General features: G+C 47.4%; 1 protein-coding gene across 1 annotated transcript; it reads right to left on the bottom strand.

Moving 5' to 3' along the window:
• Positions 1-3,408: 3,408 nt before the first annotated feature.
• On the bottom strand, positions 3,409-4,401 carry LOC135886270 (olfactory receptor 10A4-like). The gene has a single exon (XM_065414092.1). It carries the CDS (start codon positions 4,399-4,401, stop codon positions 3,409-3,411), a length of 993 nt encoding a protein of 330 aa, XP_065270164.1.
• Positions 4,402-26,418: the final 22,017 nt, after the last annotated feature.

Raw genomic sequence — 26,418 nt, 5'->3', positions numbered from 1 at the left:
CTTGGCCCACGCCACTTCCTGCAGCCCCCATTGGCCTGGGACAGCGAACTCCAGCCAGTGGGAGCTGCGATCGGCTGAACCTGCTGATGTGGCAGGTAAACAAACTGGCTCAGCCCTCCAGGGGCTTTCCCTGTTGGGCCGTGTGCCAAAGGTTGCCGATCCCTGAGTTAGTATATAACCCATGAAATGAATACCTGCCAGTTACACAAGCTGAATTAAACCAAAGTAAACAGAAAATAACAAACCAGTAACGACTTTGTCTGTTCTCCAGCCACCACACTTAAAACTCACTTAAAATCACTACCAGTGTCACAAAGCAATCAGCTGTGCACAAATCCTGTTCGACTACGCCACTGTGACAGGTTCAGTCACAGAGACCCCCTTGGGGCTATCACCTGGTGTGCTGAGACTACCTCTGAGCCCGTTTTCTCTGCCAGTTTGGGCATCCAGAGCCCTGCCATCTTGAGCCAGACATGCAAGCCTGCTGCAACGCAGACCCAGGGTCTGAACCACACCCCCAAAACTGCAGAGTTTACTGAAAACAGCTTAGCAAGTGCTCCTATTTCCAGCACCCAGACACCCAGCTCCCAATGGGGTCCAAACCGCAAACAAATCTGTTTTACTCTGTAATTGTCCACCCTCTTTATCACTGATAGAGAGATATGCACAGCTGTTTGCTCCCCCAGGTATTAGTCACTTACTCTGGGTTAATTAATAAGTAAAACTGATTTAATTAAGTATAAACTGTAGGATTTAAGTGGTTCCAAGTAATAACAGACAGAGCAAGGTAAGTTACTAAGTAAAATAAATCAAAATATGCAAGGCTAACTTAATAAACTAAGGCTCTCATTACAAATGGTAACTTCTCACCCTAGATGTTATCTCAGGTACAATCCTTTTCAGACCAACCTTGTAGTTTATGGCCTGGGTCCAGCACTCACTCACACCCCTGTAGTTACAGTCCTTTGCTCCAGTTTCTTTCAGGCATCTGTTTGGGGTGGAGAGGCCATCTCTTGAGCCAGCTGAAGACAAAAATGGAGAGGCTTCCAGGGCCTTTTATATTCTTTCTCTTGTGGGTGGAAACCCCTTTGTTCTTCTGTGCAGAACCACTGCAACAAGATGGAGTTTGTAGCCACCTGGGCAGGTCACATGTCCACGGATGATTCAGCTTTTTGCAGGCCGACACCATTGTTTACAAGTTAGTTTGAACATTCCCAGGAAAGCTCAGATGTGGATTGGTGTCTCCCAAAGTCCATTGTTAGTTAAATACTCCCAGTTACTTGAACAACCCCTTCACAATATGTTGACCAAACCTCTCTTGTGTGTTTCCTACAGAAAACACTTAAAATACAAGAATAGAGCCAGTGCTCATAACTTCAGATATAAAAATTATACATGCCTACAAATAGGATGAATATATTCAGTAGATCATAACCTTTGCAAAGATATGTTACATGGCATATCTAGCACAAAGCATATTTCAGTTATGTCATATTTACACTCATTAGCATATTTCCATAAACATATAGAGAGCAACATCACACCTACCTTTGCTAAATTAATGTACGAAGCCGAGATGAGGACATTTATGTGGGATTTACCCTGTTTTATCAAATTGTGTAATTGGTTGTTGGGAGTATAGGGGGAAACTGAGTCACGCATCCACCCAATTTAGATTTAATCAGTTTTGCCTTTATTGAATACAATTTCAGACAGAATTAGTGTCACCTATAGTGTCTGGACATAATGTTCTGCCTGACAAGTAATAACAGACAAGACTGAATAGGTAAATGGGCCCAAGTTACCACATTCCATTAACAAGTCCTTCCTTCTTCCATGATGGTCGCCACCTCCCTGGATCTCCTGGTCTGGTCCTTCAATCTCATTGGTCAGTTTCTGGTCCAGCATTTCTCCAGCATTGGGCTCATTTTCATATGTGTTCTCATACATGTTGCCATTCTCAATTGCCCCCAATCTTTATCCAACACATTATCCATTGAATTTTACAGAGCCTATATATTATTCATGAACAAGTGTTAATAACCTAATTCCTACAATTTTCTTGCTGAATTTGTAGTTTCTGGGACATGTTGCCCTAGGCCACTCAGTTTCTAAGTTTCTCAGAGAAAGGGATTTTTTTTGTTTATCATTACATGTATGTAACTCTCACTTCTTCCAACGTGACACATTACTTAACTTCTTAACAATATCATTTTAAACAAATCAGCAAATTCTATCAAAGAGAAATAATAAAAGCCAAGACATACTGCCAGCCAGTGCATCTTAAAAATGCATTATAGGGATATTTAGGGAAAGAAGGCATATAGTCCTGTAATTGCTGAGCTAGGGATAGAGGTTTTAAATTTGGTATTTATTATACGTAGGAAGTGATATAGGTAGACAAGCCAACAGAGTAGTATTTCTCATGATAAAAATATACAAATGTATTTTAGCATATAGTTATACAAAGATGTACCATATACACTAGCATTTGGTGCAATATTGTTATATATTGATATAACCACTTATAGTTATATGAGTTTATAACACAGCTATTATTTTACATATGGAATATAAAATATGTACAGTGCTTCCTTGACTCAGGAATCACCAGGTTGACATTCTCTGCCCTGTGTTAAGCAGGATGTCAAACTAGATGATCAAAATGGTTCCGTATGGCCTTTTAATCAATGAATCTATGGTATGCACCATGATCTGCTAGCATAGGCTCTGAACCTGTGCAAAATGCCATAGAAGTCAATAGCCAGCTCCCTGAGTTGTTGTTTGACCTGATCAGGTTAGGCATTGAAAGATCCATCAGAGTCTTACATAGGAAGCCATTCATAAGTGTTGAGGAATGTTATTTAAAATTAGACCAGAGGGAGCACTGGGAAATTGCAATCAAGAGACAGGCCAAAAAAACCTAATCCAACCCAACCAAAAACCGAAAATGCTGCACTGGACTGACAGAGCAGGAAAAGGAGAAGCCTAAATGGACTTTTCTGTAGAGCAGGTTGGAATTTTTCAACTATGAAAATTTTGATGAAAATTGTTAAATTTGCACACACCAAGTTCAACGTTTCATGAAATGATTCTCATTTTGAGCTTATTTTTTGCTTTGACATTTCAAATTTTGAAGATATAAAATCAAGAAACGACATGGATTAAATTTTCTCATTTGATTTTTCAGTGATGTTTAAATCTGGTGAAAAGGTTCTATCAAATTTTCACAAAAATTTAAATATTTAAAATTTTGGCTCATTTTGGTAAGAAAAGTTTCTCTTCCCATTTTCCTGACAGGTTTACAAGAGGTCAAAGCTTTTCAAATGGCAAAATTTCAATTTAAAAAATGAGGATCATCGGGAGTAATTCAACAAAACATGTATGAATTTCCCTCATTCCCCTGTTTTAACTAACTCTATCTTTCATTCTCTGTTTTCTCCGATTGTGTGAAAAGATGCTCTTCTCTACTGTTTTTATAAAGGCTCCCTTCACCTCTTTGTTCCTCAGAGTGTATATTATGGGGTTCAACACTGGTCCCACAATTGTGTTCATGAGGGAAATCATTTGATTACTTTCTGGGGTGAAGCTAGACTTGAGCCCCAGGTAAGAGATAAGCGCCATTCCATAGAACAACGTCACCACCATGAGGTGGGAGGAGCAGGTGGAGAAGGCTTTATTCCTTCCCTCCACTGATGGCAGCATGAGGATGGTGGAAATAATGCAGATGTAGGACAGGATTATCATCAGGAAAGGGCTCATGATGAATAGCACCGACACAGTGAAGACCATAATCTCATTTTTGGATGTGTCCGTACATGCCATCTTCAACACTGGCGGGATGTCACAGAAGAAGTTGTGGATGCGGTTGGAGCCACAGAAGGGCAGGCTGAAGATCCAAGTGGTCTGAGCTACTTCCACCGAGATGCCGATGATCCATGAAGCACCCGCGAGCTGTGCACATGCCCGGCCACTCATGATAGTTTTGTAGTGCAGGGGGTGACATATGGCCATATAACGGTTGTACGCCATGACTGCTAGGAGGCAGCATTCTGTCAGGCCCATGATGGTGATGACGTACATTTGGGCAGCGCAGCCCGCAATGGTGATGGTCTTTTGCTCCACCAGGAGGTGAATCAGCAGCTGAGGAACCACACTGCTGGTGAAGCAGATTTCCAAGAAAGACAGGTTCACCAGGAAGAAATACATGGGGGTGTGGAGTGAGGGGTTTAGCTTTATAAGCAGTATAACAAGCAGGTTCCCTATCAGGGTGACCAGGTAGATGAACAGAAGCACCAGAAACAGAATGATTTGCAGCTTGTTAAGGTTTGAAAATCCCACCAGGATGAATACTTCAGAGATGGTCTGGTTCTCTCCTGGGTCGCTCTCAGAATAGATCATCTGTAGGGGTGGCAAAGAAAGATACTTAATCTGAGGAATTGGAAACCTGTGGATGTGAATCAAATAATTCATACTGGTTTCCCTTCTGTTGAGACTCTTCAGACTAATACCTGCTGCAATTCTGTATAGAAATATGTAACTGGGTCCAATCATCATCAGGCATAAACTGGTGTAGGCACATTGCTGTCAATCAAGCTATGTCAATGTACATCAGCTGGAAATCTGACCACTTTGAGAGCAGTAGAAATACAGCTGATTTACAACAGACGGGGTACTCTAAGGGTACGTCCAGACTACCCACCGGATCGGTGGGTACCGATCGATCTATCGGGGATCGATATATCGTGTCTCGTCTAGACGTGATATATCAATCCCCGAACGCGCTCCCGTCGTCTCTGGAAGTCCACCAGGGAGAGCGGCAGTAGCGGAGTCGACGGGGGAACCACGGCCGTCGATCTCGCACCATGAGGACGGGAGGTAAGTCGAAATAAGATACGTCAACTTCAGCTTCTCCATTCCCATAGCTGAAGTTGCGTATCTTACATCAACCCCAACCCCTAGTGTAGACCAGCCCTAAAGAAGCTACATCAGTTTCAACCAGCAATGGAGGTATACCAGTTTCCAACATCAGGCCTTCTATTCTTCCTCTTCAAACAAATTTTTTTTCAGTTTACATAAAAATCCAAAAAGGGATCAATCTTTCTTTCTTTCTTTCTTTCTTTCTTTCTTTCTTTCTTTCTTTCTTTCTTTCTTTCTTTCTTTCTTTTGCCTCTAAGAATGTTATTCTTAAGATCTCATTCAGATCTTAATCACAAGAATTGTTTTAGAAATTCAAGTATTTCCACTGCTGTTACAACTCACAAAAGTGAGGACTACTCACATGAGTAAACTGATGCTGCTGAGCTCAATATGTTTGAAGCCCTTTGAAGAATGAGAAGCTCGATAAATGGTGAAAACAATGGGGGATTTTGGCCTTTTGTGTACTAAAAAATGCTATTCTTCCCTAGATATTAGAAAACAACTTAAATCATTCCTGCCTTTCTCATCACAACATCCAAAATACATTGGTTTCTCTCAACATACAAAAGTAAGACCTAGGGTCAGTACCTTTGCTGGTGTAAATCTTAACAGCTCCATGGGTATAAAAAGATCTATACTGATTTACACCGGTTGAGATCGTTGTCTTATGACCTTGCTATAAAGATTTTTACAAGAATGAAGATCCTACAATGTTAGAAGAGACGTTTTCCACAGGTGTTTTACTTCAAGGTTACTTGTTGACAAGGAACTTCCTAATAACGGGCATGAAAGTGAAATGACAGAGTTGAAATAAAAGTGAGCAATAACAAATATCATATTTTGCATACCCTTTGCACCTTCAATATGTGGATCTCAAAGCAACACATCAAATAATAGTGAGCTACTAAGGGGGAAACTGGGAATGATCGGGGAAACGATAAGGGTGAGAGACTGGGTTTACACAGAGAGTCAACATTCCTGATACCTGATACTCTGCCATAACCACAGAACCATTCTCCTCGAAATTGAACACACACACACACACACACATACACACACACACACACAATCCCATACATTCAAAGGGAATGAAGTAGAGAAAATTAAATCCAACAACCAAAGCACACTGTAGTGGCGCTCTATGCAGAGTGCACTACACAGAAAAATTTAAAACAAATAAGAATCATGTTCTCTAAATAGTGAGACCTGGGGAAGAGATGGGAATTCTTCTGCCTCTCTTAAGAGCTACTCTGGGGAACCTCTGTTGATGTTTGTGAGTAGTTTCCTCACCACAACCATTGCACTAAATGCAGAGCTGGCTGGGAAATGTGAAATTCCAATATTCCAATATCTGTTTTCACCATGAATTGATATGAAACGTTGAAATAGCAAAACCCCTAATTTCGATTCAGAAGAGTCCACATGAAATCGAATGGAAAATTGAAAACTGCCATCAACATTTTCTCATGGAAAACATCAATACTGATTAAACCATTATTTCAGAAGGGTTTTGGATTTATTTCTTTATTTGTTGGCTGACATTTGGATGGGCTTTAAATAAATGGAGAAATTTACTCACCATTAGGATTAACGTCTGTATAGATTCTTTTCACTGGCAGTTGAGTGATAATTGCACAGATCTTCAAGGCATCCGGCCATTCCATTTATATACAGGAGAACATGAAATCAACAAAAGAAACATACATTATGTGTAGAGCCCTGCAAATCTGCAGGTATCCGCTTAATATCCATGGACTATTTTTGCAGATAGCAGCGCAGATCCAGATACAAATTTTGTATGTGTGCAGGGCTCTGACAGTAAAAGCCGGGCAGGCAGCTGTGAGGAGCCGCAGTGCGGACCCTCTACCTGCACTGGGCGTAGGTCCTGGGGGGCAGGGACACGGGCTGGAGGCTGCTCTGGCCCCCCATCCAGGGCAGGTGGATGGTCCATTGCAGCTCCCCACACCTGCCCACCCAGCTCTTACCATGGCCGGGCTGCGGCTCCAAGCAGGCCCCCCTGTTGGAGCCACAGAGCCATGCTGGCATCTGTGCGGAGCCTGGGTTACTCCATCTGCCCTGTGTGGGGGGCCCAGGCAGCCTCCAGCCCATGTCCCTGCCCCCCAGACCCTGCCTAGGGCCGGTGGAGGGATGCAGGCTCCCTGCAGCTGCCAGAGGGAGGTGTGGAGGGGGGCTCAGAGCCATAGCCTGGCCATCCTAAGAGTCAGGCGGGCAACTGTGCAGAGCTGCAGCAGTCGCTCCACCTGCCGAGTGCGGGGGGCCTGAGTAGCCCCCAGGAGTTCCACAGGTCACCTTCCCCTCCATCTCCAGCAATGACAGCATGGAGTCCAGCTGGGGACTGCGGCAGACCCTCCACCTCCCGTGGGGTGGGGTGGGGGGCTGAGAGCATCCCCAGGCTGTGTTCCCACCCCACAGGATCCCTACCTGGCCGAGGGCAGGTGGAGGATCCGCGACTCCTGCACAGCTCTCCCCGACCAGGCTCAGGCAGAGGGGTGCCTCAGAGCCTCAGCCTGGCCACGGTAAGTAGAGCCCTGCAGATATCTGCATCATGCATGTGGATGTCTGCAGACAATTTTTGTGGATCGTGTATTGGATGCAGATATACATTTTTTGTATCTGCGCAGGGCTCTCATTGGAGAGAGGGTTGAGGTAAATTCAGCTAAAAGAGACAACCACTTAACTCTTGGACACCAGGTGTGGAGCATGCGCCATGGTCGGATCCTAGGAGTAGACTCTCTTATTAAAAGAGATCAGACTGAGCTCTCCCAGCCAACTGTATTCAGATCCAAATAAAAGACCCATCTCAAGAAAAACATTTCCACTTTGATTCATAGAATCATAGAATTATAGAATATCAGGGTTGGAAGGGGCCTCAGGAGGTCATCTAGTCCAAGCCCCTGTTCAAAGCAGGACCAATTCCCAACTAAATCATCCCAGCCAGGGCTTTGTCAAGCCGGGCCATAAAAACCTCCAAGGAAGGAGATTCCACCACCTCCCTAGGTAAAGCATTCCAGTGCTTCACCACCCTCCTAGTGAAAAAGTTTTTCCTAATATCCAACCTAAACCTCCCCAACTGCAACTTGAGACCATTACTCCTTGTTCTGTCATCAGGTACCACTGAGAACAGTCTAGATCCATCCTCTTTGGAACCCCCTTTCAGGTAGTTGAAACCAGCTATCAAATCGCCCCTCATTCTTCTCTTCTGCAGACTAAACAATCCCAGTTCCCTCAGCCTCTCCTCATAAGTCATGTGCTCCAGCCCCCTAATCATTTTTGTTGCCCTCCGCCGGACTCTTTCCAATTTTTCCACATCTTTCTTGTAGTGTGGGTCCCAAAACTGGACACAGTACTCCAGATGAGGCCTCACCAATGTCCCTCGATCTGCTGGCAATGCCCCTACTTATACAACCCAAAATGCCATTAGCCTTCTTGGCAACAAGGGCACACTGTTGACTCATATCCAGCTTCTTGTCCACTGTAACCCCTAGGTTCTTTTCTGCAGAACTGCTTCCTAGCCATTCGGTCCCTAGTCTGTAACAGTGCATGGGATTCTTCCGTCCTAAGTGCAGGACTCTGCACTTGTCCTTGTTGAACCTCATCAGGTTTCTTTTGGCCCAATCCTCTAATTTGTCTATTTCTCTCTGTATCTTGTCCCTACCCTCCAGCGTATCTACCACTCCTCCCAGTTTAGTGTCATCTGCAAACTTGCTGAGAGTGCAGTCCACACCATCCTCTAGATCATTAAGAATTCAGTGGATGATGATAAGGATTGGGGAAGAGAGGGCAGTAAGGACGAGAGGAGGGAGAAGCAAGAAACACCACTACCAACACAACAACAACAGCAACAAAAATAATAAATAGAGCCATGGCCTGATGATGAGTATGTCTAGTGCTTATCGATCACTCTGGTGGGCACTATGGAATTATGAGACCAGAATTTCACTAGAGTAAATTAGCAAAACACCACTGAAGTCAAGCTTATGACCTGACCCATGATTGATAATTAGTTCAGTTCAGAATGATTGATTTAAACCCAATAGATAGTGAGATACAGCATGGCCAGAGGGCAGCAGGAGAGGGTTAGAAGGGAGCCTTATTCCCTGTATAGGGAAGAAAGTTTGCTATAGATTAATTAGAACACCTGAAGCCAATTAGAGCACCTGAAGCCAATTAGAGCACCTGAAGTTAGTCACCTGATAAAAAAAACCCTGCTTTAATCAGACAGGGGAAGGAGTTCTAGCAGAGAGGATTGGTGTTAGAGCAGAGAGGATTGATGTTGGAGCAGAGAACAGTTTGAAGGAGTAGAAACAGAGTGGATTGGTGTTGGAGCAGAGAGCAGTTTTGAGGGAAGCAGAGGAAAGTTTGGAGAAGTGCTGTGGTGGGCTAAGAAGACCAAGACCCTAGGTAAAGGGACACCTGGCTTGTGCAGAGGGAGGGCAGGAAGCCCCTCCCCCCACCAGCTGAAGGAGCAGGAGAGGGAAGTAGCCCAGGGGAAGGAACCGCTAGTTCAAGTGGTTTAGCACTATCCCTAGGGCCCTTGAGCTGGGACCCGGAGTAGAGGGCGGGCCCGGGTCCCTCCCTCTCCCCTCCCCTCCTCTAGGACACTAGTGGGGCAGTTAATATCCCAGTTCAGGGGCAAGAAATGGCACCCTGAACCCCCCCCCAAGAAGAGAAAGTGCGAGACCCATCATATTAGTGCCGGCAATTTGCCACACGTGGTGTCAGGGGTGGGATTCTACGCGCTGGGGATTTAAACCAGGATTAGCCAAAACCCTCCCAACCTTAAGATGGACAACGTGGTCAAGGCCCTAATACAAGCCACCGCGGCCCAGCAGGAGGCTACCCGGGTCCAAGCAACTGCCCAACAGGAGGCGACTCAGATGCAGCAGGAGACTAATCATCTTTTGATGAGTCAGGCTGCACAGGACCGAGCCCTGCTGAAAGAGCTAGTGTACCAGGTGAAGGCCCTTATGGAACTGAACTGCAACTGCGAAGGGACCCGGACCATACGGGCCAGCCATTGCCTATAGAAAATGTCACGGGAGGATGATGTGGAGGCATATATCCTGGCTTTTGAAAGAGCAGCTCTGCGGGAGGCCTGGCCCCGAGATCAGTGGTCTGGTATCCTTGCCCCGTTCCTGTGTGGAGAGGCCCAGAAGGTCTACTATGATATGGCCGCAGAGACTGCCGCAGATTACCCCCAGCTGAAGGCAGAGATCCTGGCCAGATCCAGAGTAACGACGGCGTTGCGAGCCCAGAGGTTCCATGAATGGCAGTATATGGAGGACAAGACACCCCGATCGCAATTGTTTGACCTGATCCACCTGACCCGGAAATGGCTGCGCCCTGAGGACCTCAATTCTGAGAAGATGATGAAGCTCTTGGTACTGAACTGGTATATGAGGGGGCTACCACCAGGCCTCCGGGCTTGGGCTGGCCAGAATGACCCCTCCACCTATGATGAGTTGGTCTCCCTCGTGGAAAGACAGCTGACAGTCTGTGAACTGTTCCAGACCCCAGGCGGCGAGACACGGCAATCCAGGAAGCCAACCCCAAAACCAAGGCCCCAGACTGTCGAGAACTACAGGAGAACTGTAACGGGGAGGAAAGACACCGAGGAATGGCCTGAGCCCAAGAAGGGACATGGGGGTTTGGGAAGAGAGGGCTGGGGTGGGGGGTGGCCAAATAGCCCCAGGCAGAGGGTGACAACCGGAATAAGGGGGCGGTGTTACAAATGTGGTGAATTGGGGCATATAGCAGCCCAATGCCCCAACAGGGAAGAGCCTATGCTGTGTAATCTGGAGGATCACGGGGAGCAATGTGGCCTAATCAGCCTGGTAGTAGTCACAATGACCTCGCATGGGTATACAAGATCAGTAAAAATGAATGGTATTAAGACCATACCATTAATAGATTCCACGAGTGCTGTCATGCTGTTCTCTGGGAAGTTGGTGGGGCAAGACCAACTAACCCAGGCCAGAACCACAAGGGTAACGTGCATTCATGGCACCATAAATTCCTACCCCACAATCCCGGTACGGATTGAGATACAGGGGAATACTACCAGGGTGACTGCAGGGGTGGTCCCCAAGCTCCCCTACCCTGTCTTAATTGGTAGGGACTTCCCCGGGTTTGAGAGCTTACTCCCTCCAATAGAGCCAGGGGAGGGTAGCAACCCCCAGGCTGAGACAGCGGCACCTACAGATAGCCTCACCCCAATGTTTGCCAAATTTGCCCCAGAGTTATTCTCACCCCCCAGGAAACCCTGAAAGTCTAGGTGGGAAAGGAGGGCAGATAAAAAATTAGAGAGCAGGATTCTAGCAGAGAACCAAAAAACCTCCCTTGTGGGTAGGTGAACCCATTCAGGAGGCCAGGAGATAATTCAGGCCAGTGAGGACTCGGAGGCGGTTCCTAGCCCAAGTAGGAGCAACCCAAGGGGCAGAGTAGAAATAGACCCCCTAGAATTAGGTCAGATCGGTACCGCACGTGAGAATTTTGGGCAGGACCAAGCCAATGACCCGTTATATGCAAATGTGAGGGAGGAGGTAGTGGAAGTAAATGGTGTACCCGTGGAAGGAAAGACCAAAGGCCCAAAGCCATATTATGTGTTCAAACGTGATCTGTTGTACAGGATAGAGCAAATACGAGGGGAAGAAGTAGTGCAACTCTTAGTCCCACGGAAACACACAAGGGTAGTACTAGAGTTAGCTCCCAGTCATCTATTTGGGGGACATCTAGGAGTAGACAAGACACTGGATGGAGTCCTAAGAAGGTTTTATTGGCCAGGAATATGCGCAGAGGTCCAGCGCTATTGTGACTCCTGCCCTGAATGCCAGTTGCATAGCCCCCAACCTTACTTACAGGCCCCATTAGTACCTTTGCCTATTATTGAAGTCCCTTTCAAGAGGATAGCCATGAACATAGTGGGCCCACTGGAAAGATCGGCATGGGGCCACCGAAACATACTAGCCATCCTTGACTACGCCACACGGTATCCAGAAGCCATTCCTTTAAGAAATCCCACATTCAAGGCAATAGCAAAAGAACTACTCCAAGTTTTTGCCAGAGTGGGCATCCCTAAGGAGATCCTGACAGACCAAGGAACCCCTTTCATGTCAAAATTAATGAAGGACTTATGTGCCCTACTCCACATCCAGGCCATACGGACCTCAGTCTACCATCCACAAACAGATGGACTGGTCGAGCAGTTTAACCGTACCCTTAAAAGCATGATCCGGAAGGTGGTAGCACAGGATGGAAAAGACTGGGATACCCTTCTACCGTATCTAATGTTTGCTATACGGGAAGTCCCCCAGGCGTCCACTGGTTTCTCTCCCTTTGAACTACTATACGGACGCCACCCAGGCGGAATATTAGATATCGCCAAGGAAGATTGGGAAGACCAACCCAACCCAGGAAAGAATGTCATTGAGCACGTGACACAGATGAGAGAGCGAATAACTCGAGTAACAACTATAGTATGAGAACATTTGGAAAAAGCACAAGAGGCCCAGCGGACATATTACAACCGTTGGGCGAAAGTACAGAGATTTCAGCCGGGGGAACGGGTGGTGGTGCTAGTGCCAACAGCAGAAAGCAAACTCCTAGCCAGCTGGCATAGACCATATGAGATAGTGGAAGCCATTGGGGAGGTGGACTATAAGGTCAGACAACCAGACCGCCGAAAGCCAGAGCAAATCTACCACATCAACTTACTAAAGCCCTGGCGTGACCAAGAGACATGCCTGGTCATTCGGGGAGCTCCACCCCAGACAGACGACCCACGGGGCAGGTGAAGATATCTCCTGAATTAACCCCAGAACAATGAACAAAGGTCATTGATATGATCCAACGGAACCAGGACGTGTTCTGTACACAGCCGGGCCGTACGACACTGGTCCAACATCATATTGTCACCAGCCCCGGAGTAAGGGTGACGATAAGACTGTACCGAATACCGGAAGCTAAAAGGGAAGAAATTAGGACGGAAGTGAAGAAGATGCTGGAACTTGGGGTTATTGAAGAATCCCACAGTCAGTGGTCCAGCCCTATTGTCCTAGTCCCCAAGCCTGACGGCACCCTGAGGTTTTGCAACAACTTCCGGAAGTTGAATGAAGTATCCGAATTCGATGCCTATCCGATACCACACATTGCTGAATTAGTTGATCAGTTAGGCAAGGCCCGATACCTAACCACTCTGGATCTGACCAAAGGATATTGGCAAATTCCCCTGGCCGAGAATGCCAAGGACAAGACTGCTTTCTCTACACCCGATGGCCTTTTCCAATACACTGTCCTCCCTTTCGGACTCCATGGGGCCCCTGCAACATTCCAGCGACTTATGGATAAATTGCTGTGAACCAGGCCAAGTATGCCGCCGCCTATCTAGACGACATAGTCATCCATAGCCCTGACTGGGAAACGCACCTAGGAAAAGTAGAAGCAGTGCTAGACGCCCTGCGGAAGGCTGGCCTCACTGTCAACCCTCTCAAGTGTGTGATACGACTAGCTGAGGCCAGATACCTCGGGTATGTAGTAGGGAGAGGTTTGGTGAAACCCCAATGGAACAAAGTGTAGGCAATACAAGGTTGGCCTCGACTAGTCCGCAAAAAGCAGGTCAGACCATTTCTAGGGATAGTAGGATACTATCGGAGATTCATCCCTCATTTCACCACAAGAGCAGGGCCATTGACGGATCTGATAAAGAGTCGGGGCCCCGAGATAGTAAAGTGGACTGATATAGCAGAAGAAGCATTTGCAGATTTAAGGTCAGCCCTCTGCTGCCATCCAGTACTCATAGCCCCAGACTTCGAGAAGGAATTCATCCTACCAACAGATGCCTTGGAGGTAGGGCTAGAAGCTGTCCTTTCGCAGATGGTAGGGGAGGAGGAACACCCAATCTTGTACCTCAGCCGGAAACACCTCCCCAGGGAACAAAAGTACGCTGTCGTTGAAAAGGAATGTCTGGCGGTAAAATGGGCTATGGAGACTCTCTGCTACTACCTACTGGGGCGGCGGTTTACCCTCGTGACAGACCATGCCCCACTCCAGTGGATGCACAGAAACAAAGAGAGGAACGCAAGAGTGACTAGGTGGTTCCTATCCCTGCAGCCCTTCCATTTCCGGGTACAGCATAGGGCCAGAAGCCAACACGGCAACGCTGATGGCCTATCGCGACAGCACTGCCTCTCGTCCCAAGTAGCCCAACCCCATGGTGTTGAGCAGGGGAGGGGGATATGTGATACAGCATGGCCAGAGGGCAGCAGGAGAGGGTTAGAAGGGAGCCTTATTCCCTGTATAGGGAAGAAAGTTTGCTATAGATTAATTAGAGCACCTGAAGCCAATTAGAGCACCTGAAGCCAGTTAGAGCACCTGAAGTTAGTCACCTGATAAAAAAACCCTGCTTCAATCAGACAGGGAAAGGAGTTGGAGCAGAGAGGATTGGTGTTAGAGCAGAGAGGATTGATGTTGGAGCAGAGAACAGTTTGAAGGAGTAGAAACAGAGTGGATTGCTGTTGGAGCAGAGAGCAGTTTTAAGGGAAGAAGAGGAAAGTTTGGAGAAGTGCTGCGGTGGGCTAAGAAGACCAAGACCCTAGGTAAAGGGACATCTGGCTTGTGCAGAGTGAGGGCAGGAAGCCCCCCCCACACACACACACACAAGCTGAAGGGCAGGAGAGGGAAGTAGCCCAGGAGAAGGAACCGCTAGTTCAAGTGGTTTAACACTATCCCTAGAGCCCCTGGGCTGGGACCCGGAGTAGAGGGCGGGCCCAGATCCCTCCCTCTCCACTCCCCTCCTCTAGGACACTAGTGGGGCAGTTAATATCCTGGTTCAGGGGCAAGAAACGGCGCCCTGACCCCCCCCCCACCAAGAAGAGAAAGCGCGAGACCCATCATAGTAGTGCTGGCAATTTGCCATGATAGATAGATAGATAGATAGATAGATAGATAGATAGATAGATAGATAGATAGATAGATAGATAGATAGATATGAACACAGACAAAATCCATGTGCTCAGACACACACTACTATTCTCTGCCAATGTATGGAAAATTCAAATGAAGAAACCCATGACATGATCTTGTTCCCATTGCAGACTGGGGCACAATGTCCATGGACTTCAGTTGAAGAATGGTTGGGGGCTTAAGTTATTCATCAATAGCCTACCTTGTTTAAGAAGAGTAGTTCCCTCTCCCAGCTGCAGACGCTAAGTGTGTTGAAGGAAACAGCGGTGTTTTTATTTCATTCACTGGCTTCTGGGACCTAGTCCCTGAAGAAAATTTCTTGTAATATTCCTCAGAGGAAGAACAATTCTGCATCAACCTGCAACAAAACAAAATTCACTAGGGCAATCATTTCATAGGCACTTATATCATCATCATCATCATCATTATGTGTGTTTTCTAGATGAAAATCATAATGGGATTTACTAAGTGTGGTAAAGCGTGTCACACTTTTTGTCTAGAGACATGATGAGGAAGAATTACTTGTTCAAAAACAACACAAAGAGCCAGGAACAACACCCAAGGTTCAGATTGTGAGCCCCACTCCCATCTCAGAGCCACGATTAGAACCCAGGAGCTCAGACTCCCAGTCCCAACTGCTCTAAATATTAGACCCCACTCCCCTCCCAGAGCTGGGAACAGAACCCAGGAGTCCTCAGTCTTAGACTCCACTGCCCCAACCATAGGGCCCATTTCCCTCCTAGAGGACCAGATCCAAAGCCCATCGAAGTCAGTGGGACTATTCCCTTTTACTCCAGTAAGTTTGCAGTGGGACCAGAATCAGGGCTAGTTCCCAGGAGCATTAGAATAAACTCTGTATGGAAGCTGAGAGGTGCTGGGGGTAGTGTGCTTCAGGGAGTGGGGTGATGGGCTCAGCTGGGATCACTCTCAATTCTTAGACAGTGCTGACCCCATTACTCCAGTATGGCCATAGTGGGGGCTGTGCTAGTGGGAGTGGGGTGGGATGCTCAATTTGAGGCACTCTTCCCCCTTAGTCAGTGCTGCTAGCAGTGCCCGAGCGTGGCACTAGGGGCCGCTGAGATGCAGGGATGGACTCTGTAGGATTTTCTCAGTTTGATTGATCCTAATGTCCCAGTTCAGCAATAGGGGTCACTGTGCTGCAGAGAAGAGGATGGAGGACTCATTAAGGAATTATTTAAGCTTAGTATCAATGTGGCTCAGTACTAACCCCACTGCTCCAGCGTAGATCCAAGGGATGACATGATGCAAAGAGCTGGGTGGGGTCTCACTTCGGGGGGGCACTATTGTCGCTTGGTCCATGCTGACCCCCTGAGCCTGAGCCAGGCACCACATGGCCCTGTGCTGCAAGGAATTGGGTGAGAGGCTCATCAGTGGACCTGTTCCCATCAGGCTGCTTACCACAGTGCCCCAGCGCTTTCTTGACCAACAGTTGTCATCAACGAGTCCTTGGGGCTGTTCACAAGAGGAAGAGGCAGCAGGGGCATGTGCACACACACACTGAGCATGGCTCATTCCTTCCAGCAGGGGATGGCAGCCCACACACACACACACACACACACACACACACATACATTGAGCATGGCTTCCCATTCCCTTGTGTTTACCTATCCGCTGTTTGCAACACTCGTCATTATGACAAAACAATAAACAGAGCCTTGTGATGTTTTGTGACTTAAACCTGTCTTATGAAAGGAGACTCAAAGAGCTTGGCTTGTTTAGCCTAACCAAAAGAAGGCTGAGGGGAGATATGATTGCTCTCTCTAAATATATCAGAGGGATAAATCCTGGGGAGGGAGAGGAATTATTTAAGCTTAGTACCAATGTGGACACAAGAATGAATGGATATAAACTGGCCATCAGGAAGTTTAGACTTGAAATTAGACAAAGGTTTCTAACCATCAGAGGAGTCAAGTTCCGGAACAGCCCTCCAAGGGGAGTAGTGGGGGCAAAAGACATATCTGGCTTCAATACTAAGCTTGATAAGTTTATGGAGGGGATGGTATGATGGGATAGCCTAATTTTGGCATTTAATTGATCTTTGGCCTTGTCTACACTACGAGAGTACTTCGATTTTAGTTAATTCGACTATGTGGAATCGATATTACTAAGTCGAACGTGTGTGTCCACACTAAGGACAGTAATTCGACTTTGTGAGACTTTGTGAGTCCACACTAACGGGGCAAGCGTCGACATTGGAAGCGGTGCACTGTGGGCAGCTATCCCACAGTTCCCGCAGTCCCCCCTGCCCATTGGAATTCTGGGTCGAGCCCCAAATGCCTTCTGGGTAAAAAAATGTGTCGAGGGTGCTTTTGGGCGCCTGTCGTCATCCGTCCGTCACTCAAGCCCTCCCTCCCTCCCTCCCTGAAAGCGCCGGCGGGAAATCAGTTCGCGCGCTTTTCTGATTACTGACAGCGCGGACGCCACAGCAGTGCGAGCATGGATCCCGCTGCGACCATCGCTGCAGTTGTGGCAGTTCTCAACGCCTCGCAGCTTCTCCTCCACCTGTACCAGAGGCAGCTGCAGATCAATCATGAGAGGAGGCTACGGCACTACCGTGACGGCATGAAGTCGGACACTAGCTCCGACCTCTCTGAGAACATGAGACCCAGCGCCCAGGACATCTCGCTGTCACTGGGTCTTGTTGATACTGTTGAACGGCGATTCTGGGCCCGTGAAACCAGCACGGAATGGTGGGACCGCATAGTGCTGCAGGTCTGGGATGAATCCCAGTGGCTGCGCAACTTTCGCATGCGGAAGGGGACTTTCCTCGAACTGTGTGAGTTGCTGTCCCCTGCCCTGAAGCGAAAGGACACCCGGATGCGGGCAGCCCTGACTGTCCAGAAGCGAGTGGCCATAGCCCTCTGGAAGCTCGCAACGCCAGACAGCTACCGGTCCGTCGCTAACCAGTTTGGCGTGGGCAAGTCTACCGTGGGGGTTGCTGTTATGCAAGTAGCCAGGGCAATCGTCAAGCTACTGCTATCTAAGGTAGTGACCCTGGGAAACGTGGAGCTCATCAGAGATGGCTTTGCCGAGATGGGATTCCCAAACTGCGGTGGGGCTATAGATGGGACTCACATCCCTATCCTGGCACCGGACCACCAGGCTAGCCAGTACATCAACCGGAAGGGCTACTTTTCCATGGTGCTGCAAGCACTGGTGGACCATCGGGGACGTTTTACCAATATCTACGTTGGATGGCCTGGCAAGGTTCATGACGCTAGGGTGTTCAGGAACTCTGGTCTGTGTAGACGGCTGCAGGAAGGTATTTACTTCCCGGACCACAAAGTAACTGTTGGGGATGTGGAGATGCCTACAGTCATCCTTGGGGACCCTGCATACCCGCTAATGCCCTGGCTCATGAAGCCCTACACTGGCGCACTGGACTCAGGGAAAGAACTATTCAACTACCGGCTCAGCAAGTGCAGAATGGTGGTGGAGTGTGCTTTTGGCCGTCTCAAGGGCAGATGGAGAAGCCTACTCACTCGCTGTGATCTCAGCGAGACCAATATCCCCATTGTGATAGCTGCTTGCTGTGTGCTCCACAATTTGTGTGAGAGCAAGGGGGAGACCTATATGTCGGGGTGGGAGGTTGAGGCAAATAGCCTGGCTTCTGATTACGTCCAGCCAGACAGCAGGGCGATTAGAAGATCACAGCGGGACGCACTGTGCATCAGGGAGGCTTTGAAAGCCAGGTTCCTGACTGAACAGGGTCTCCAGTGACTTTTTACTTTGTGGACACAGATGCTGAACCTGCCCCCGTTTCTTTACCCAGTTACTGTTGACTATCCTTCCAAGTTACATACCCCCTTCCCCACCTTCCCAACAAATAAAATCTGTTCTGTTCTGTTAATGAACAAGGTTCTCTTTTTTACTGTTTTCGCGGGAATGTTTTAAACCGGGGACGCAGACTGTGGCGGAGGGCGGGCTTACTGTTTTGATGCAAATGATGCTTCTAAAGTCCGGGAATGACAGGCTCCGCAGTGCTGCATTGGTTGTTTCAACGCAGCCTGCCAGCAGTCCTGGGCGGGACTGGATGTATGTGTCGGCCAAGTGACTTTCTGGCAGGGGGCGGAGGGTAACAGATCCCCTGCTGCATGGCTCTGTGATCCAGGATAAGGACCGCGGCATAGGATCTCTAACTGCCCTCCCCCGACACAAAGTCACAGATCAACCCCCTCGCACCCCAGAACAAGAAAACCGCCTCCCAGACTGACCAGGGTAACTGGTGACTGTGCTGTGTATGTGTCCTGATGCTGGACCTGCCCCCACCTCTGTAGCCTGCTACAGGTGACTGTCCTGTCCAAGTAACAAACCCCTTCCCCCCCTTCAGACAGAATCCCCTCCAAAAGACACTCTCGGAAACAGTACTTAACAGAAACCGATGTTTTATTACGAACCGCACATGAAAAGGGGGGGGGGGGAAGGAAACTTGGACATGGGCTAGTGTGAGATGGGTAGGAAAGGACTTTTCAAACTTTGGAACGAGAGCCTTCCATTGCTGCAGCAGTGTGCAGTGGCCGACTGACAGTTTTAACGGCCCTTGCCGCCCCTCCTTCTTTGTACTTTTGGTGAGGGGGGTGTGGGACTTGGTGGCGGGGGAGGGCGGTTAGAGATAGACAGCAGCAGTGCTCTGTCCTCCTGCCTCCGGTCTTGCAGAACATCCACTAGGCGCCGGAGCGTCTCCGTTTGCTCCCTCATTAGTCCAAGCAGGGTTTGAGTAGCCTGCTGGTCCTCCTGGCGCCACCTCTCCTCCCGTTCCATGACTGCTCTGTGCATTTGTGACAAGTTCTCCCTCCACTGTGTCGTCTGGGCTGCCTGCTCTCGTGAGCACTCCATAAGTTCATAAAACATGTCTTCACGAGTTTTTCTCTTCCTTCTTCTAATCTGCGCTAGCCTCTGGGAGTGTGATGCCAGGCTGGGTTGGGAGACAGTCGCAGATGTGTCTGTTGGAATGGGAAAAAGGGAGTAAATTCCTGAGACAGATAAATGAAGTTGCTAACAAAGAGCATAGTCTTTCTCTGTGAACAACACCATGCACTGCACCTTTCACATGCGCACTCAGGACAAGGTCGAATTTTCGGCCCTCGCCTTATGTGTCTGGGGTCCTGCAGTTGCGATCAGAGAAGCGTTGCAGGACACCTCTACTTCTGCTGCGGGAAAACATGGTAAGCCGTAGACTTGTGGCAGCTTAAACATGTAATAGTAGCACTGGGCTCCTTTCGCACTGAATGCAAGGCCACTCTCTGCTGGCAGCAATCAGGGAAGCATGAGCTCTGCCCCTGTCCCACCACCTCGCGGCTGTCCCCGGGAAAGATCCCTGTATGCTGCCCCTCTGCCGCCTCCACCGCGTGGCTGTAAAGCAGTCCAAATACTAACATTCCCCTCCCTAATTTAAAGCAGGGCGTCATGTGTGACATAACCCTCATGAGGATCTCGGAGACCGAGAGGGGAAGGATGCTGCGTGAATGCATGCAGAGGCCTGGGCCATATGCCGCCATGCTGTGCCGCGCACTGATCCCCGACTACCTCATGGACTCATGGCGTGGGAACGTGTGCTACCACGGGGGACCAAACAAGATTGCCCTGCCGTTGAACCTCGTGCGCATGCTGGAGCGGTACCTCCAGGAGAGCTATGCGGAGCTATCACAGGAGGACTGTCTGTCCATTCCCGGGCACATTGACCGCCTTTTCCTTTAAGTTGAGCATAACGGACTACAGAGTGGAGGGGCCGTGTTGTGGACTAATCATGAATATCCGGACAGTACTTGATCTTCTATACATAGTTAGTAGAAAAAAGTTTACTAAGCCAACTAAATCATGAACAACAAATTACTGATATAGTTATTATTCCTGTTTTGTTATTAATAAAAGTTTCTATGTTTAACTGAGTGACTGAAAAGCCCATTCTTAACAATATAAATATTCCACTTATGTTAAAATGAAATGTTTAGATGTTTAAAGCACTCACTGCTTGATCCTTCCCCTGATTCGGTGTCCGGGGTAAGGGCTGTGGACGGTTGGTAGGGGATCTCGGTAAGGGTGATGAAGAGCTCCTGGCTGTCGTTGAAATCAGCGGTGCAAGCGCTGTCGACTGCCTCGTCCTCCTCATCTCCTTCCTCATCTTCCCCGTCACCTAACATTTCCGAGGAGGAACCGGCCGTGGACAATATCCCATCCTCGGAGTCCACGGTCACTGGTGGGGTAGTGGTGGCGGCCGCACCTAGGATGGAATGCAGTGCCTCGTAGAAACGTGATGTGTGGGGCTGGGATCCGGAGCATCGGTTTGCCTCTTTGGTTTTTTGGTAGCCTTGTCTCAGCTCCTTGATTTTCACGCGGCACTGCGTTGCATCCCGGCTGTATCCTCTCTCTGCCATGGCTTTAGAGATCTTCTCATAGATCTTTGCATTCCTTCTTTTGGAGCGCAGCTCTGAAAGCACGGACTCATCGCCCCACACAGCGATGAGATCCAAGACCTCCCGATCAGTCCATGCTGGGGCCCTCTTTCTATTAGATTGCACGGCCAACTCTGCTGGAGAGCTCTGCATCGTTGCTAGTGCTGCTGAGCTCTCCACGCTGTCCAAACAGAAAATGAGATTCAAAGTGGCCAGACAGGAAAAGGAATTCAAATTTTCCCGGGGCTTTTCCTGTGTGGCTGGTCAGAGCATCCGAGCTCAGACTGCTGTCCAGAGCGTCAACAGAGTGGTGCACTGTGGGATAGCTCCCGGAGCTATTACCGTCGATTTCCATCCACACCTAGCCTAATTCGATATTGCCATTTCGAATTTAGCGCTACTCCTCTCGTTTTCGAGGATTACAGAAGTCGAATTTAAAAGAGCTCTATTTCGAACTAAGTAGCTTCCTGGTGTGGACGGGTGCAGGGTTAATTCGATGTAACGGCGCTAAATTCGATATAAGCTCCTAGTGTAGACCAGGCCTTTGAGTATTAGCGGTAAAGATGCCGAATGGCCTGTGATGGGATGTTAGTTGGTGTGGGATCTGAGTTACTACAGAGAATTCTTTCCTGGGTGTCTAGCTGGTGAGTCTTCCCCATATGCTCAGGGTTTAGCTGATCGCCATATTTGGGGTCAGGAAGGAAGTTTCCTCCAGGACAGATTGGCAGAGTCCCTGGGAGTTTTTCACCTTCCTCTGTAGCATGGGGCATGGGTCACTTGCTGGAGGATTCTCTGCACCTTGAAGTCTTTAAACCATGATTTGAGGACTTCAATAACTCAGACATAGGTTAAGGGTTTATTACAGGAGTGGGTGGGTGGGATTCTTTGGCCTGCGTTGTGCAGGAGGTCAGACTAGACGATCATAATGGTCCCTTCTGACCTTAAAGTCTATGAGTCTATAGTTTACTTCCTTATGCCAACTCATTGAGCAACTGCTCCTGTTCAGGCTAGAAGGCTTTCTACTTACACTAATTGCTTAAGCTATTCTTGTATGCAGTGCTGATGTAGCTGTCTGGGTCCCAGGATACTAGAGAGACAAAGCGGGTGAGGTAATATCTTTTCCTGGACCAAATTCTGTTTCTCTCACCAACAGTAAAAGATATTATCTCACCAATCTTGTCTTTCTAAGTAATGTTTATAAGTCTAGACCTACAGATCTTTTGTGTTTCTGTTATCCGTTCCTCACCCCTCTATCTTTTACTTACTATATAACTATCATCATTGCATGGCTATATGCTCACTTCATGGGCTACAAGTCACACATACACATACACGCTCAGAGTTTCTATTTTGCATAAGGTGTTCTTTCCTTCCTGCCTTAATCATCTGTTTAATAGTGTTGTGTGATATTATACATTCTGCATCCCAGAGGTGCTGCCATTCAGTGGTCTGGTAAAGGGACCACCAGGTATATTTCTCTTTTACGTTCAATTTGATGCCTGGCTAAAGTGCTCTGTGGGCCTGTGTGATGAAACCCAACACATTGTGAGACGGAGGAGGTCAGACGAGATAATCTAGTTGTCCTTTTGTCCTTAAACTCTGTGACTCTCTGACAATATGAAATACACCAGTGATATGTTACCGGAAGTGTTTGGGATGAAATAAGCACAGATATGGTAGAAGTGAATCTTAAAGACAAATAAACGGAATCTCTAGTTGCCAAACAGCTCCAGAAGAGTAGAAGAGATCAGGGCCGGCTCCAGGCACCAGCTAAAGAAGCAGGTGCTTGAGGCGGCCAATACCAAGGGGCGTCACTCCGGCTGCTATCGGGGTGGCACGTCTGGGTCTGCAGCGCGGTAATTCAGAGGCAGGTCCCTCAGTCCCTCTTGGAGCGAAGGACCTGCCACCGAATTGCCACCGAAGAGTGGAATGGCGCGATCGCTGTGCCACGGCTTCTTTTTTTTTTTTTTTTTGCAGCTTGGGGCGGCAGAAACCTGGAAGCCGGCCCTGTCTGCTGTGATTATTGGATTGAACTCTTTATTTCTCACCCTGGTCTCCTACATTCACATCATCTGCACCATCCTGAGGATATGCTTCTTGGAAGGAAGGTATAAAGCTTTCTCAACTGGATGCTCCCACCTTGTCAGGTTTATTTGATACTACGGGACTGATTTCTCTCCATTTGTGAGACTCACGCCCGCCTTCTTGGTGGTTCTGCATAGACTGAACTCCATCAATTACAGCAGCTTACTTCCCATGTTTAACCCCCATCATCTACAGCTCAGAAAGACAAAGAGGTGGAAAGAGCTCTGACCAAAAATTTGGAAACAAAAAAAAATGGTAAATTTCGCATGTAGCATAAAAATGTTTTCGGAAGAAGCAGTGAAATATCAGTAACGGACTCTAAGGACATTTCTTCGCCTCTGCAGGCAGTGGAAAAAGCAAATTACATATAAGGAGTGTGGGTTAATTAATGGGAAATGGGCTTCCAGGTCCCCTATGTGACTTTTAAAAATCTTAGCTATAGTCTATAAAGCAGTGCAGTAAAACTGCCACTGGATTTTGCTTTTAAAGTTCTTTGTTTCAAACCCTCCTAATAGCCCATGCAGCAAATCTGTGTTTATCCTCTTCTTAACAAAGTGCTTTGGGACTCACAGATAAATGAGGACTCTGTAAATGCCAATAAAAATCAAACATCACCCAGAATTCTTCTTTCTCAGCCCAGCTACCCTGCATCCCAGTTCTTCCTGTTCTAATCAATATACCCCACTGCTCTCCCAAGGCCAGCAATAAAACCCAGGAGTCTTGACTTCCCAACCCCATCCCGATATCAACCCTTAGATCAGATTTCTCAGTCCAAGCCGGGAATAATGGTAACTAGTTAATAGAATATCCTTTGATCTTTATATCTCCCTTTTACTAAATCGAATTTAGGAAATTCCATGCCACCCCCCCCCCCCCACACACACACACATTGTGATAATGTTGGAAAGTATTAAAATATTGGGAAATGTCTTGCAAACTTAAAACTGCTGGATTGTGTGTGTGTGTGTGCATTTCCACAGAGCTGGCCAAAATTACCAGTTTTTTCTGGGACAATTTTTCCTTCAATTTTTGTTTGTTTGTCTGAGCTGTTTCCACTTCTGTGGGTGGGGGAATGAGAGAAAGGAAAAATGAAACTATTATTTTGGCACTAGGCCTAATAGGAAAAGACATTCTTGACCCAAAACAACTTCTGTAGCATTAGAATCTAGCCAATACCTTTGGCAAACACAGAAAAGATTATGTGATGTTTAAAATTATGAGAGATTAATATAAAAAGGATAATAAAAGATTTATATTTACTGAGAACACTAAACCTTCAGTGACTTTCCATGAGATTTGGGCACCTAAATCCCTTGAGCTGTTTTTAAACTCACAGCCATAATATATAATATACAAAGAGCCATATCTTTAGCTGGTGAAAATCAGCTGGTGGCCGACTGAATTCAATAGTGCTATGACAATTTACACCAGCGGGGGACCTGCCTTATTAATGTCAGGGAAGCCGTGTTAATTTACAGCAGTGTGGGATCTGACCACTGTTGATTTTGATGGAGCTACATCCATTTACACCAATTGAGGATCCGTCCTCTGGTGATTTCAGTAGAGTTACAATGATTTACACCACTGGTCTTCTGGCCCATTCACGCCAGTAGAGATACACTGATTTAAACTAGCTAGAAATAGGTCCCTATCTATCTATCTATCTATCTATCTATCTATCTATCTATCTATCTATCTATCTATCTATCTATCTAATGTTTGCTGTTCTCGGCCAATGGGAGCTGCAGGAAGCGGTGGGCCACAGGGACGTGCTGGCTGCTGCTTCCCACAGATCCCATTGGCCGGGCACTGAGAACCGCAGCCACTGGGAGCTGCAGGGGGCCATGCCTGTGGACGGTCAACATCAGCAAAATGTCTCGTGGCCTGCAATCAGATTACCCAGATAGGCTGCATGCGGCCTGCGGGTCACAGGTTGCCCACCACTGTGTTAGACCAATTAGTTAAAAATCCATACTTTTCTCCTTGGACAGATCCATCTATCTCTGGGTCTGATAACTTAACAGACATTATTTATGTATTAGATATTATCCATTCATTGAATTCCCACGTATATTAATTATGTTTTTAAATTTTATTATTTTTTTCTGTTTCTCTCTGGATACAGTTTTGCTGAAGAATAATGGAGACTAAAACCACCATGGCTGAATTTATTCTTTTCACACTTTTGAGTGATCCACAGCTACAGATTTTCCTCTTCTTGGTATTTCAAGTATTTCAAGCTCCTTCCACCTCACCCTGGTCTCCTACATTCACGTCATCTCCACCATACTGAGGATATGCTCTGTAGGACAGGCGTAAAGCCTCCACCACCTGCAGCTTTCACCTCAATGTGGCTATTTTATACTATGGGACAGGTTTCTCGCAGTATGTGAGAGCCATCTCAGCTTCCTTGGATGCTCTGGTCTCCATCCTGTACAGCACCTTGTAACCCCCATGTTAAGTCTTGACATCTACGACCTGCAAAACAAAGGAGTGCAAGCAGTTCCAGTGAAAATGTTGAAAAGAGCATATGTTTCTCATGTAGCATTCAAATGTTTATTAAAGTAGCAGTGAAATATCAATGCCTATGTCTTCAGTGTTCCCATTCAAGGAAAGTGGGATAATTATTGGGCAATGGACTTCCAAACCCCAGGTGTGGCTCTGAAAATCTCATCCATATTCCATATAATATTGTGGACCAGAGTCCACTCTTAGGGCTTGTCTACACAAGGCAGTAGTGCAGACGATGGCTCTATGATTTCTAAAGCGCACTCATGTGTTGCACGTTAATGGGTCTGTGTAGACTCTGCTGCTGTGAACTAAAAGTTCCTAATGCACTTTAATGTAGTGCTGTTTCTCTCAGTCTCTTCTGTTGAAGCTGTCCCACTTTGGATAATTACTTGAATAATAATGGGCTAACTTCCTTTGTGAACCAAGCCCTTCGTGGGTCTGGGCCTACTAAGCCAGGCCAGATCTGTGGTCCATCTAATACTCCATCAGATGCTTCAGAAGAAGGTCC

The sequence above is a fragment of the Emys orbicularis genome, chromosome 12, assembly GCF_028017835.1.
Source record: "Emys orbicularis isolate rEmyOrb1 chromosome 12, rEmyOrb1.hap1, whole genome shotgun sequence".
Classification (NCBI taxonomy): Eukaryota; Metazoa; Chordata; order Testudines; family Emydidae; genus Emys; species Emys orbicularis.
Note: the sequence above shows the minus strand (reverse complement) of the source record. Positions and strands in the feature narration are given on the sequence as shown.

Bases quoted from the DNA above. Each gene is read 5' to 3' on its own strand.
- LOC135886270 (XM_065414092.1), bottom strand. From the start codon at position 4,401: ATGATCTATTCTGAGAGCGACCCAGGAGAGAACCAGACCATCTCTGAA.